The 14647-nt window shown below is 37.8% G+C and overlaps 1 protein-coding gene across 9 annotated transcripts in view; it reads left to right on the top strand.

Moving 5' to 3' along the window:
- The window catches only part of NUBPL (nucleotide binding protein like), an 87382-nt gene extending 73263 nt beyond the window's left edge, over window positions 1–14119 (top strand). For 8 of the 9 annotated variants that reach the window (XM_030043998.2, XM_029995900.2, XM_029995873.2 and 5 more), the window contains 2 exons: window positions 3500–3582; window positions 13192–14119. In XM_030043998.2, coding sequence (XP_029899858.1) covers window positions 3500–3582; window positions 13192–13254 — 146 coding nt within the window. In that variant the 3' untranslated portion in view covers window positions 13255–14119. The remainder of the gene's footprint in view (window positions 1–3499; window positions 3583–13191) is intronic. The other variant, XM_030044006.2, reaches the window with a different exon arrangement.
- The last annotated feature ends 528 nt before the right edge of the window (window positions 14120–14647 follow it).

Raw genomic sequence — 14647 nt, 5'->3', positions numbered from 1 at the left:
TTAAATGACATGAGTTCTTACATACTAAAATAAATACAGTAATTTCAAACGCAGTCCCTTAAAGCAGTTGTTTTTATGCCCATATGAAGATACCTCAATTCTTGTATGGAAGCAAGCAGACTGTAATAATTGTGTGTAAGTGTTGAGATTAAAAGAATAGGCTGATTTGCAAAATGTTGTTTCAAAAGAAAATTTATCTTTATTGAAAACAAAAATTAGCCATGATTATACAATTTTGCATGCCTATAAGCTAAAATATACATTGATCTTTAAAATATACGTTGCTATTTTAAAAAGGCATATTTCAACCTGTGCTGTCAGTAAAAAAAAATTACAGAATATAACACAGCGTAATTAAGTCGGTAAATGGGATAATTGCATGTGCTAATGATGTGTTTCCATGTATTACTATAATTATCTCAATGATTTTCCATAGCTAATTCATTAAAAAGAACCAGGAAGCTCACTTAGAAAGATCAACACAGAAACATCAAGGTCTGACATAAACTTAAGATAGGAAGGCAACACATAATTAAAGGCATGCTTTTGGGCTATCTTTTAGTTTACTGAATATATAATGAGTTGTGATCAGAGCTCAAGGGGACTTCTACAGCCTTGGGTTATGTGGATGGATGCAAATCTTCTGCAAGCAGTTGAATCAAACATGCATTTAGATACACCGGCACAAATGATATGCTATGCTATTGGTCCCATAGATGGTTTTTGTTATTCCCTAAGAGGGCAGAACTGATTGTGATTGTACTTAATTAGGAGTAATGTGAGAGATCTACAGGTTTAGCAGGGTATGGATGAGATGTATGAAGAAAAACAGAGTGAAGTTTACCTTCAAACTGTCAGTGAAAGACCAGGCTAAGATTAAGAACAGTGCCCAAGGGTTAAATTTAGAATCACAGCACTTGATCTGATTAGTATGCTCCTCCTTCCAGGGATGACCATTATATAATAATACCATATGGTATTATAAGAATTACTGCTTACAGATTTTACATTAATCTATCCCAAATGGAAGTTTTATCCCAATGTTATTTGAATTCTGTCCCAAAGCCTTGAGAACTTTTATATATATATATATGTAAAAAATGTATATACTTGAAATTAGTATTTCTAAATTTATTTTCCTTACATTTTGCAACACCTATGGCTTTTCTGTTTGTTCAACTAAGCACTTAGGCCTCTTGTGAAACCTGACTAGGTTTTAGTTGCCATGATAACATCTGACAAATTCTGCATGCTAACAATGTGCAGGATAGGAAAGTATCTTCCTTTTATTTGCTCAGGACTGGCTGCCTTTAATATTACTGAATACCTCCTTTATTTTTGTTTATGACAGAAGACAATTAGTAGTTGCCAGTATACCTTGGAGTGTAGTTTATTATTTCATATACTTTTGATTGTCTCGTCTTTTTATTGTTCCCTAAAGGAAAGTGTGCCAAAGTTTGTGAGAGAGACTTTGTCCTGCTGACTGTTTCTCTCCCTGTCTCTGAAATACCCCTATTTTGCTTTCTTTTTTCTGAAGTTTGATGACCATAACTGTGACCAGAAAGCTGTGACCATCGATATACGTAATACTAAGATATTTTCTGTACACTCCATCCTGACCTTTGCACTTCCTAACTTTTTAAACTGTATCTGCTAATAGAACTAGCAACAATGACTCTCAGATTTTTAAAATTCTTTTTGTTTTTACTTCCTACAATAAATTCAAATTATTCTCAGCGCTTACCCTTTCTTTGCAGTCAGCAATAATTGTTAGTATCAGAAAAATGTACGATGGTAAGTTCCCATCACATTCTGTAGTGAAGAATAGTGCAAAAACTTCATCTTTCTCAAACCCTTATCACCCAAACAGCTGTGCAGATGCTTTTGATGTCTTTATGCTTCTGCTTAATTTATAAGGTTTTGATTTTTTTTTTAAATTAAGATTGCATTTTGCTTTGTCTTCTGACTTGCACTTCTGCTCATACAAGTCCTGTTGTGCTCCTGTAGTACCAGCACATCTTTGTAAGTATGAGGAAGAAAAGAGAGAGGCTACCACTTTGTAGTAGGGGCAGTTCTTTTTGTAGTTCTCTGAGATTGTTACTAAGCTGACAGTGAAGAAGTATTTTTTCATTAACAAAACATCTTTGGGGAAAAAAGTGAAGATTAGTCTCTGCATAAAATAATGGTGGGAACTAACTTCTGGGAGATTTATGAAGCTATTGTTATTTTATTAAGAACATTTAAGGTTAAGAAAAGCCTTTCAAAGGATCCCCTCAATATTTTTTTTAAATGAATAAATGAACAGACTTATATGCCTAAATAAATTTATTCATGACTGAAACAAGAAATAATTAAATTTGAAGGAAATGGACTGTAATCATCATAAATAACAAGTTGAAGTTCTTCAAAGATTCAGCTCACTAGTCATGGAGCCACAGCTTTTGTGTTTGCTATTTGTTTGGGTTTTTCTTTGTATTCCTGCTTGCTTTCCATTCTGCTTTTTTATCTCTTAAGCTGTGTCAATTTTCATACAGTTTTTTTAACATCTCTTATCCTGGTTACATTGAACTTCAGTAATTTGCACTGGCCTTGGTTTGGGTTAAATAAATGTTGCTAAAGTGTATGAATTAAACTGATATAGTTTCTAAGACCAGTCAAGATTGAACTAAGGTAGGCTGTTCTGTGTCCATCCATGATGTAAAATGTAGCTGTATCTTCCATTAAAAGAAAGTTGGTCTTCAGTTCACTTCATAATTATCTATGTAGCAATGAACTAAACATGGGAACTTCCAGTGTTCTTTAGTGCTGAAAAACTATTTCAGAAAGTGTGTTTCAGAATGGAATAGGGCTGCTAATTGATAGGGCTGCTAATGCTCCCTTAGAGCGTTCCTTTCCTCTCTGACTGTTCCCTGCTCATTATAAAAGCAGAATATAAAGAAGATTTCTATTGGAAAGAAGAATGAACAGAATAGTTGTCTACCTTTTAATTGGATCCAAGGCCTAATAAGGACAATAACAAATACTATTGTTTGGAAATTAAGTATTCAAAGAAGTCTTTGAACAGTGATTAAAATCTTAAAACAGCACTGGAAGGAATATACAATGAGGAGACAGGCTGAATAGTAAGTTGCACGATGAGCATTTGCCTAACACTCAAGCAATTTTTTTATGTACGCAAAATAATTTGTATCTCAGCCTGTGTTTTTCTGTGTATTTGAGGCAAAAAAGCAAACTGCCGTCTCTAATAAATGACTGCAAAGCATAGTCCTTCCTCTTCAGGGAATGAAAAATCTAAAATATGTTTGGCATTAATCATTATGGATGTACAGAAACTGTACTGTAGCCAATTTTCATTTTAACTGCTAATTTTTTGAGATTAAGTAATTCAAAGAATATACCAAACTGGAATTTGATTTCAAGCTGCTTTAGGGCTATTTTAACAAAACATTTAAGAAATATTAGGTCTTCACATATCTGTGTCTTGGTATTTTTGATGCAGGAGACATTCCACTGCATGTTAATATACGGGAGACATGTGATTCAGGACAGCCTGTTGTGATCTCGCAGCCTCAGAGTGATGCAGTAAGTTTGGTGCACTGCACTTAAAACAACAAAAAGCCCTCCTCCAAAAGCGAATGGAGAGTGCTTCTTGTTATTGCTGTTTGGAAAGAAATGTGTATCTGAATGTGATTTAGGGAAATAAAGTAAAAGAGGGTAGTATCATCAAGTAACTCAGGCCCTTCATTTTGGAATGCTGGTCATCCGTTCTGCTTCTGTGGGTTTGGTTTTTTTAATTAGTCTGAATCATTCAGAATAGCAAAGATTTGATCCAGGTTCTGGCATGCCCAGAAGAGGAAGGTCAGTGTCAAGCCTCATGAGACCTTGCAGCTAATGTAGGTCCTCTAAAACTGTCAGTTGAGCCTTTGGTAGTTGAGCCTGGAAACTGTCAAAGGGTCCTATCCAAAGACGTTTGGAGCAAAACCTGTGTATCGTCAGTACCTGGGTTGTTTTCAGCAGGAAGTGGAGCAATTTACGCACAACAGGAAATGGATTTTTCAGTGCATTTATCATAACATTTTATTGCCAAAGGAAAATATGAGTTGTTGAGGTGGTGGGAGTCAAAAATGCAAGTCTGTAAAGAAAAGCAGTTGCACATATAAAGCTTCATTAACAATGATAGAGTAAGATTTTCCTGTCTAGTATTTTCTTTCTCCTTTGCTGGAGTGTCTGCTGGGTTCTGTAGGGCAGGGTATTGTCTGCCACATTGTGTTTGCACGGTATATGGCATCATGCAGCCTCACTCTTGACTGCTGCTTAGATGTTACTGTAAAAAAAAAAGTGATTAATGCTGATAATAGATGGTAGAATCAATTAGAGGTAAGGTAGAATGTACTTACAGCACATTCTAGTATCAGTAACCTTCTGATACCATGATTGCTAGGCACATGCTGAAATATTTTTTTCCTTCTCACTCTTTTAAAAGAGAAAAAAAAAAAGGGGGTTGTGTGATTAACACTGTTAATCTAGTGTTATTAACATACTGATCAGGATTCCGGAGGAACAGTGACAGTCTTAAAATTGTAATACACCATTTTGTTTTGAAAGAGAAGCAGCAGCACTATGGCATGTTGATTTCTAATTTAATGCAGTATTTTTGCTAGGCTTGGGCAAAGCCCATGCTGATCCTCTGTGGAATAATGTCGTGATCTTGAGTCTAGATCCTTGCGAAAAGGAATCATTCTAATCAATACGGTAGTTTCTATCTGGGAAGTTTGATCAGCAGTGCAAAGGTTTGAATAGATGCATGGCTTAGGTCAAAGTTGACACAAAACAGCTGAGCAAACTAAGATGGAAGGCTCACAGCTCACTGTATCTGAAATCTATAATAACCAAGAGTCTGTAGCCTGCAGGACTATCAATCTAAAAATTCAGACATGTAGGATAGCATTCTGAAAATTAAAAAAGACAAGGAAGTCTGTTGTGTTGCCATCTGTTCCTCGTTGGACTATGTTCCTGGTAACGAAAGGAGGGGTTATAAGCACCATTTGTGGCAATTAAGTTAAATATGAAGAGGAATAAAGATTGACAAATATGTGTGACTCTGGGGAAAACTTTTAATATTCTTCTCTGCCATTGCGTCTGTGAGATAATCATTCTCCTCAAAGAATGAGGTTTTTTTAGATGTCACTAATCTCTACAGAATGAAAAAGAATTTCCCTTTATCTGTGGTTTGCTTCTTATTTTAAAGACAGAGAAAATTATTGTTGTTCTCTTATATTTTAAAAGAAAAATTAAATTCTTAGCACATAACTGAAGGGGGGAGAGGTCATATAAGGTCCGATTCTAATCTTTAATACATGACACCCATTGCCATGTTTTTCAAATAAACTAAAATTGTGGCTATTCATGCATGAACAATTGCAATTTTTCAGATAGAGAACAATGTGCTCAGAGCTGCTGAAATTATCTCTGCTCTTGTCCCTTAAATTTACAGGGGTTTTTAAATGCAAAAATCTGTGCTGTTTTTGTTAGAACACACTTACAAATCAAATACAGAATCATGGAACTGAAATAATAGCTAGCATGTTCAAGCAGTGGGGAATAAGGATGGTGATTGACTTCTCAGAAACCCAGCAAGCTGTCACACCTTCTAAGCTCTGTCAAGACTAGAATAAATGGTGTTTCTAAAATATGTTAGCTAATACTTTTTTTGCTTACACACCTGCCAGGGGGTTCAACTTGCCTTGCTGATATATAAAAGTATAGCTCTCACTCTACACTAGAATTTTAAAATGTGTAAGCAAACTTGTCTAAATTTGTTATTTTAAAGGTTAGATGTAGTTGGTAAAAAGGGAAGTTTCCTTTTCACAACTGGCAAGGAAATGACTAACAACTAAAACAACCCTTCCAGAAAAAAGAAAATTAATTGTAGAATTGTGCATGTGTGAACTTAGAAAGTTCATCCTCAGCAAAGGCACAGAATACATAAGACTCTGCTAAAGGATGTGAAGGTTTAATGGCCAGAGTTCTCTTCTGGTGAAGCTTGAGACAGTCCCCATGAAGAAATAAACAGTGTTGGTAAAATGATTTTGCTTTTGGTATAACATTGTTTATGTTAATGTTTCTGTCAGCTTAGTTGTTTAAATTGTGGCCTTTTTTTTTTAATAGAGTTCACTGACAAAACTTTGTTACGTGCTGTAGCAATGGAATATTGCTGTACTCGCATGTTAGCCTAAAGGGCTAGAAACACAGCAAGAAATATAGAACGTGATTAATTGCAGTGGAGTCATTCTTCCACCAAATTAGTTGTTTAAATGCCCAGTGAACTCTCCGTTAACACTGGGGGAAAAGGTAAGTAGAGGTTCCTAAGAGCTCTTCCATCTGTGAGCACAAAACCCAGAGCGGTATGAGACAGTTGGTGGTTATCTTATGAGGACTTCCTGCTAGAAACTTTCGGGTGTATCACAGCCTTGATGGCACAGTGGATTTGTTAATACCTTGCTAGAACAGGCAGGCTAGCTGTGACCTTTGAGCACCAAACTCCCGTCTGTCTCAAGATGAAAGAAGCAGCTCAAGCAAGTACAAAATACATTAGCTGTACCAGTCTGTCCATTTACCTTCTAAAAGCTAGGGAGTCTTGTTGGGATAGACATCTCAGGGAGGAGACATGCTGGAGGCTGAGGCAAGCAGTAGGTGGTATCTCTGATCTTCTTGTCTTGGGAATGGGGTGATAAAAAAAAAAAAAAAAAAAGAATTGGGGAGGAGAGATGATACACCTCTAAGGTTTAGCAGGGATAATGTATTCAAGGCAGCAGAGAAGTCGTGAAAGAATGAAGTTTAGATTTCGCCTTCTTCCCCCTCTCCATTATTAAAGAGATAGTGAGCCCTCATGGCAGAAAGTATAAAGAGGATGATTGCTTTTGGAAAAAAAAACAAAACAAATTCAAGGAAACACATAAAGGTCAGTTAGTTCCTTAGTGTTTTCTTGCCACATATTGTTATGGAAAACCTTTTGAATCTATTAAGGAAAAATACTTTGAGTTTACCCTCTTGTTCCATAAAAATTGAGTGGAGTATATGGGGAAAGCAGGGGAAGATGAAAGGGAGCAAACCCAATGAATCATATATAGCTTAGAGGGTTGGATCCCCAGATCACACAGCCTTTTGCAGGTATGCACAAACTTACATGCAGTGGGGTCAGGAATTTATGACTTGGGTAGGAGAAGAGCCAAACTTGTCCTGGAGCCAGGAAACCAGGACCTGTGGCTGGAAAACATGCTTAATGTCATCCTGTCCAGCTTGCGATAAAGACCAGTGTATGATACAAACGCCACATACTTTTGGGGGGATGTTCTGTTACTGTCTAGTTCACATTTAACAATGCGAAATGTATTCAGCCCTCTTGCAGATTTCATATACTCATATATATTGGTGAAGGATTTTGAGGCCAGTAAATTGCACACAGATCTATAAGGGGAGAGAAAAAGCCCAGTCAGGTGGAAAGCAGAGGCACAAGGCATCAGCAGTCTGACGTAACAGAGGAAAGTTAAGTCTGGTTAAAAATCCCTTTTCAATTAAGTTAGAAATGTTACAGACCTTGCTGTGGTATTATCTGAAGAGACAGGTGGAATTTGTATTCAGAAGGACTTTTTTTGCAGAACTCTATGGAAGGGTGATGTGTAAGTAGGGTAAAAATGTACAACCTTTTAAAGCTTGCAAGAAATAGTTGGAGAAAAATTGAGGAAGTGGTAGCAAATAATGTTTGCTGTTGTTTAGCTGTCATCAATAATTCCATTTAAAGAGTGGTCTCTCCAGGGTCTGATATCTTTAAAAGAAAAGCAAACCCTCAAGAAGGCTGCATGATATGATTTACAATATGCCTTATCATCAAGGCTTCCTTTGAATGATCACAGTAACATTTGGTATGTGTAGGTTCGAATCCTTCATTCAGGGTGTAGATAGTACAATGCATCATCAGACCCTCATTTATGCTTCACTCTGCTGAAGAAAATGCTGAGTGGTAGGATAGTCTATTTGAATGATGCTACTGTATTGCATTTGAATTGCAGTGTTCTACTTAACTGTTTTCTGGGCAGGATGTCTTTTCTAATGTACGTAATGGCACCTGAGTGATGTACGTGCATAATGGCACCTTGGGGCTAGCAGCGTTTCCCAGCTGAGGCTCCCTCAGAGGACAGCTTGGCTTTGTAACTGCTGATATATAGGATTAACAGGAAATTTCCCGTGAGCACTGAGGATTTTTTTTTTGAGGGATTAGATTCAGGAAGCATCCAGTTTACTTACCCATCTCCTCCATTTCATGTTGTAATTTATGGATTGACTTTTATTGTTTCATTAAGTCCCCTTTCTGGGCTGAGACTTCATTGCAGCTTGGGAGGAGTTGCCAATACATGCAAAGAAGAATCTTATGGTAGAACTGCCCGGAGGAGGACAGAGTGGGAAAGGCTCTGGGCCTCTTGCAGCTATCAGGAATTTCTCTGGGTGACGTGAAGCTTTTATCTGCAGCGGAAGCTCATTTAAAGCTGTGTTTATCATCATGCTTTTAGTGCCTTCTGAGTTGACCACAGTAAAATACAGACATCGTAGGGCAGCTCCAGTCATGCACTGAAGGTTGGAGTTGTGTCAAAGTAACAAGCAATTTCCATGGAAATTAAAGCTATTTAACAATCTGATTGAACTGGAAAATGGACAAATGGACTGTGGTTGAGCAAAGAGAGTGCTAATAAGAACAAGAGCTATCACCTATCATTATTTTCATGCAGATGGTAGCTGAGTCTAGTATTTGTCCTTGAGATAGTCACTATTTGATTAGTTGCATATGGTTGCTAGTTCCCTTTAGCAATGAATAAAGTATAAGCCCCTAACAGCTCAGTTGAGCAGATTTAAATACCTTATCCTCTTTACAGGTATAGTAGCATCCACAGCATTTGATATTCCAGATGGTTGGGACTTGCATAGATTCTCCCTTGGATTGCTGGGCTGGATAAAGCATCTTAATAGTCTTGAAGTCTTTTATCGCAAGTAGAAGCTAGAAACCATGTCAGTACTGGGATTTATACTCTGTGGTATACTTGGCCCACAACCAAGTGGTGGGATCAGTATACTTTTTCTGAGTTGCTGTTCTGAAGCTGTTTGTATGCAGTGGTTTGGGTGAAGGCGAATGTGGTATCAGCTCATACCTGTTTTGCCTTTGTTGATGGGTAAATTGTATTCTGTATTTGTGTGGTCATTGCACCAGACAGTGGAAGCCACTGCAGTGAGCTGTTTGCAGGCTAAGATCTGCACTTTAGTGAAAGGCAAACTAGCAGGTCAAGCCAAGCCAATCCAATCCATGAGAACAGGGCAGAGTCAGCTATGACCTGTACGGTCAGTTTGCAATAATCTTAGCAGTGATGCATACTTCCCTCATGGGTAAGATTTTTAGGGAGAATGAAATGCCATAACTGAAGGGCCCACATTTCTCTAGGATTACTGTAGGGCTTAATTAGATGAGCTAATAAAAAGACTTGCAGTTTAAATCTACCCCATGTCTATTATGCCATGACAGAGTAATGAATCAGGATGTTCTGATTATTTAGGCTAAGTAGGACTTTTTAGTCCTTTCCCTGATGAACTTCATTACAAGTTCTCCATTTCCTAGTCCATGATCTATGCTGTCATTAGTCACTTCATCATCTACCATGCCCTCTCAGTCCTAAGGAGGTTTATGATTTAAAAAATGCTGTGCTCTTCTGGCAGTCTTTGTACCGGTGTTTGAGAGGTAAGCAGTCTCTCGTGTGGCCATTATTCATCTCTTTTGACTCTGAACATCACCTTCCACCTCTACCTCTGCCCTCCCCAGTGCTGCTCTCGGACCCCATCTAGGCAGCGTTCATAATGAACAAGCCTGGTCTGGTTTTAGGGCATTCTGTCTTCCTGTGCGCTTCTCCTTCATCCTCTCGAAACAGGGGGAATGTTTGGCTTCCAGCTAACTGATATGTTACTGTTAAATATAAAGTTGTCCATCTGCAAAAAAAATGCTTTCAGAAAGATTGTCTATAAACCGTTCCTTTAGAGCTTCCAAACCATAAAGGGAAATACTGATCTGTAAAGCATACTTTTATCCTATTAAAATGAAAATGGTTGAGTGATGAAGAACTCATCCTTTACTTTTTCTCCTCTAGCTTTCCACCCAAAAAGGAAGTAAAAAACCCTCTCCGTTTTCAGTTGCAATCCATTTTCTTTTGCTTAGTAATGATGGAGTAAACAGCTGAACTGAGCTGTGCTTCCCGTCTACAGATGCCCCATTGAAAAGACATGAGTAGGAGAAACCATTCAATACATGTAGGGTTGTTTTCACGTGATGAAAGGCGTATTGACAGTCACTGACATTCCATTTAGACCTTTCACATATGTTGATTGAGAGACAGGTCCTCACTCATAGCTGAATGATTTGTTCAAAGATAGGAAACTACGGCTCGAAAGAGTTGATTTTGTCAAACACAGGTTACTGGTAGAGTTCTGTAAGGACATGTATGGGATACTGGTCTGTTCAACATATAAAGTAGTGGTCTAGGAAAACAAAAACCAGGATGCTTAGCAGGTAATACCAATTGCTGATAACGCTAGGGCTAGGTACTACTAGCATGCTGGTTACAAAGAGTTGCACCAGGAACCTCCTGTTACGAAGCGACGGATCAGCTACTTGGCAAATGAGAGTCAGTGTACATTGCAAAATTGTTGCCCAGATACTCATTAGCAGTGTTTTGGGGCGGGGGGGGAAATGTAGTTTATTGGGATTTTGACACAGGGTAACACACAAGCAGTCAAGTCTTCCAAGCAGGATATCTCATTGCTGTCTAGATGGTTACGGAAGTCTGTGTTCCAAGGACCCTTGCCAGTGGTGTCTATGGCTGGATCAAATGAGAGTCCCTGAACTGCTGTATAGCTCAGTTTTAACAATGCAGCTAGTCCATGGTCCTATATGACTGCTTCAGCATATGCATGATCCCTTGCTGCTGATTATCTTGATTTGTGTATAGAACATCTCCCATCTTAACTATATACAAAACCACTGTCCTGTGTTAGTATTTCTGCACCTACAGGAACAATTTCTACGGTGTATTTGTGTACAAATTCTGTGTACAATTTGGTCAATTCTGGAGCAGAAACAGCCTGGGCAATCGCTAGAAGGGGCCAGATTTTCTATGCAGGTTTTTAATTGACTCCTTAAAACACATGAATTGATCTACACAAAGTGGGAGCTGCCTGTGGGACTCTTCAAGACAGTCCAAAATTCCTACCTGGAGCGCTCCTACAGCAATTAGTCAAATATTTAACTGCAAAGGCAGCTTGACTTAAGTCAATCACCTTATTCAAGTTGGTCCATTATCTCATCTAGGCAGGTGGCTAGCTGGGGAGTAGCTAGACTACCCAGGGAATTAATAGCTAGCGTGGTGGGCGTTGCAGACGGGCACAGCTGTGCTACCCAACTGCACTGCAGTTATACCCATAGGAGAAGTTTGAATTTCATGCTTGTGACATAAGTTCTGTAGTTCTTGCCACAGTGTCACGCATGTGGGAGAACACAATTCTAGCTTGGTGTCTGCGTTCATTACAAACTCAGAAAATTGTGACATTAGTTTTAAGGTGATGTGAGCACTGAGGCTGGGAGTGCCAGAAAAGAAAACCCTACAAGTCAGAAGCGAACCCTAGAAGAGAGGAGACATGTTTGGGCTGCCTGGCCCTGCAAAAGGCTGGCACCTGGTTCAGACCAGTGGCAGTTTGTGCAAGTGGGCCAAGTGAGAGACAGACCTTCTCTTCCTGCCCCTCAAGCTCTGGCCTCAGGCGCTTGTCAGTTCCTTCGCTATCTCATCAGGATAAACAAGGTCTAACTCGAGGCTAGAGCCATCCAAGAGTGCTGCAGGAGGCAGGAGAGATCGGTGTGATAGGGAAGGAACACTGTGGTGATTGCTTCTAGTAAAACAGGGATGGTTGTCAACGTCGGCTCCATATGCAGACTTATTTGAGAAGATGAAGTAGCAGCTTCAAACAAAAGCAGAAGCAAGCTGAATAGCAGGGGAGTTTTCTCTTGTACTAGACAAACACAGAACATGATGCACCAGCTGGAAATTGAAGAATGACATTCAAATTATAGATAAGGTGTACATTTTTAACAATGGAATTAACCTCTGGAACAACATACAAGACATATAAATATACACATGCACAAAGATACTCTTTTAGTTGAAAATCTTTATATCAAGATTGGAGACCTTTCTAAAAGGCATGTTCCATTTTGACTACAAATTGTTGGGCTTGGTACAGGAATTATTTGGTCTCATTTTGTGTTTTTTTTTCTGTGTTGGATTTAGGCAGTGTTTTTATACATGTCTCTTGACATTAAATTTATGAATACTTGATGTTAGACTGATCACGGTCCTAGCTCTGTCATGTTTTTGGAGATGTTAGAAGAAGTATGCTTATTTGGGTCACTCCCAATAGTCTGTACAGTTCTGTGCTCTTCTGCCCTCCAGTTGACGGTATCTGACCAGATGCCACGGGTTGGTGTGAGAGGCAGGTTTTGCTGTATGGATTCTAGTGTTGCAGAATTAGTTCTTTCCAATACCCACTTCAGTCTTTTGGAAAGATGGTTTTTTTTGAAAATACTTGAATTTCTTTAATTTTTAATGTCTGTATAGGAAATTCTGTAGTGTAGTCTAGTCCATAATGAATTAATTATAAAAAAAATAAATTTTTTTTTTAATGTCATTGTTTTCTCTGATTCTCTATCTCAACACAGTGCATCTCAGTCTTCAGGGTGAGGAAAGTTTATAACTGATAGTATCTTTGGGACTTAAAGAGTCTCCTTCCTTCTCAACACTTCTCCTCCAGAATGTTGATTTTGTTTGCTGTTTAAGACAGCTTGTTCAGTCAAGTTCTATTCTTGGAATAATACCAAAGTTAAATTTTACATGTCCTTCCTCCCAATATTTTAAATAATGCTTGTACTTATTTTATGTATTAACGCATCATTTTTCCTGAACACAAAACTGGCTAAATCGAACCCATTTATTGTAACATTTTTCTTTTTCTTTGAAGGTGTGTGAAAGAACATATACCTAATGAGATGTGAAATACTCCTTTTTATAGAAAATGAAAGGTGCTAAATATATGTTTCTGTTTTTACAGGCTAAAGCCTATCTAAAGATAGCTATGGAAATAGTAAGACGACTGCCAGTACCTCCCGCTTGAAGTGTTTATCACTGAAACTTACCAAAAAAGCAATTTTTTGATGTGACCAATGCAGAAGAGTCCTGCTACCTAATTATGTGGATGCCATATTTTAGTTCTAAGAACTTTTTTAAGAGTTAATTTACCAGAGGTTAAATTATGATTGTGATATTTACTGTTTTTCAAATCATTGTTTGGCCATCTCCAAATGGATTGAAGTATGCAAAAGATGACAGACGGTATTTAACTGCTGGATTGTAACATCATCAAGCAAGAAGAGATGAAGTATATTTTTTTTTGCATGTGTCCTGTTTTAAGGTCAAGATAAACAGCTGCCCCAGCCAAGCAGAATGATGAGAGGGATGCCAAGGCATAAGTCCTCCTTAAAAAAATGACATTTGCCATACTCTAATTTCTGTCAATTTTGGTTCAACTTTTTACTTGGTTAACTACCAAGCTCACCTTAGTGCTGCAAAATTTTAAGAAGCAAATTCAGTTATGTAACTGCAATACTTTTGTGGGTTCATCTTAAAATAAAAAAAATTCCACATATACTCTGAAGAGTTCTTGTGATGGATCATGAGCAAATTCATTCATTATTGGATAATGTTTGATCATGAGACGATTCACAGTTTAATGGAGAATGGATTACGTGACCCTGAGGCTTATTTCTTGACTGCTTTGCATTATAATGGACGCAGACAGAAGACTAGGTAACCAAGGTCTTCACTGAAAACCACATGGTGTGCCTGATCTCAGTTTGCCAGGGGATGCAAATGATCAAGATAAATTAAATTTATGATTGTATATTCCTATTACAGTGCAGCAACTTGGAATTTGAATATAAAGATGTATTTTTGAAGTAAAGAAAAATTTGGTCTTCAAACTGCGTGGCCTTCTGGTTTGTTTTTTCATTGCCTTACATTTTTGTGATCTTTATTTTTGTGTTGGTGTGTGGAAGTGGAATAATATGCCTTCAGGGAATGAGTTTCCATTAACAATTAGATGTTTGAGTTGACATTTAGGCTTTTTCATTTACACAATCAAGTATGGCTATCTTAAATGTACATCTTAACCATACTATATTGGGAATTTAACCATACCAGAGACTTCTGCTGTTGACCTCTGTGGGACAAGATTTTCCCTGTAGTCCAAATAATTATTCATAATTTTGGATGTTATTGGCTTTTCGTATTGAAGTGATACAACATAAAAAGTTGGTATATATTTGCATATTTATATTTTATATTTAAGTAATATGTATCCAGAATTTATATGGGAAAGCTAGACACAAATTATGGGTTGAATTTCAAGCTTAGGTGATTTTGTAAACATGTAAATTATATAGTCCAAAACTGTTGATTTTTTGCTTCAAGTCAATCTCCAAACCTCCTCGCCTGCACCCTCCCCCATG

Source organism: Aquila chrysaetos, chromosome 2 (genome assembly GCF_900496995.4).
Source record: "Aquila chrysaetos chrysaetos chromosome 2, bAquChr1.4, whole genome shotgun sequence".
Lineage (NCBI taxonomy): Eukaryota > Metazoa > Chordata > Aves > Accipitriformes > Accipitridae > Aquila > Aquila chrysaetos.
This window is presented reverse-complemented; position numbering and strand designations above follow the sequence as displayed.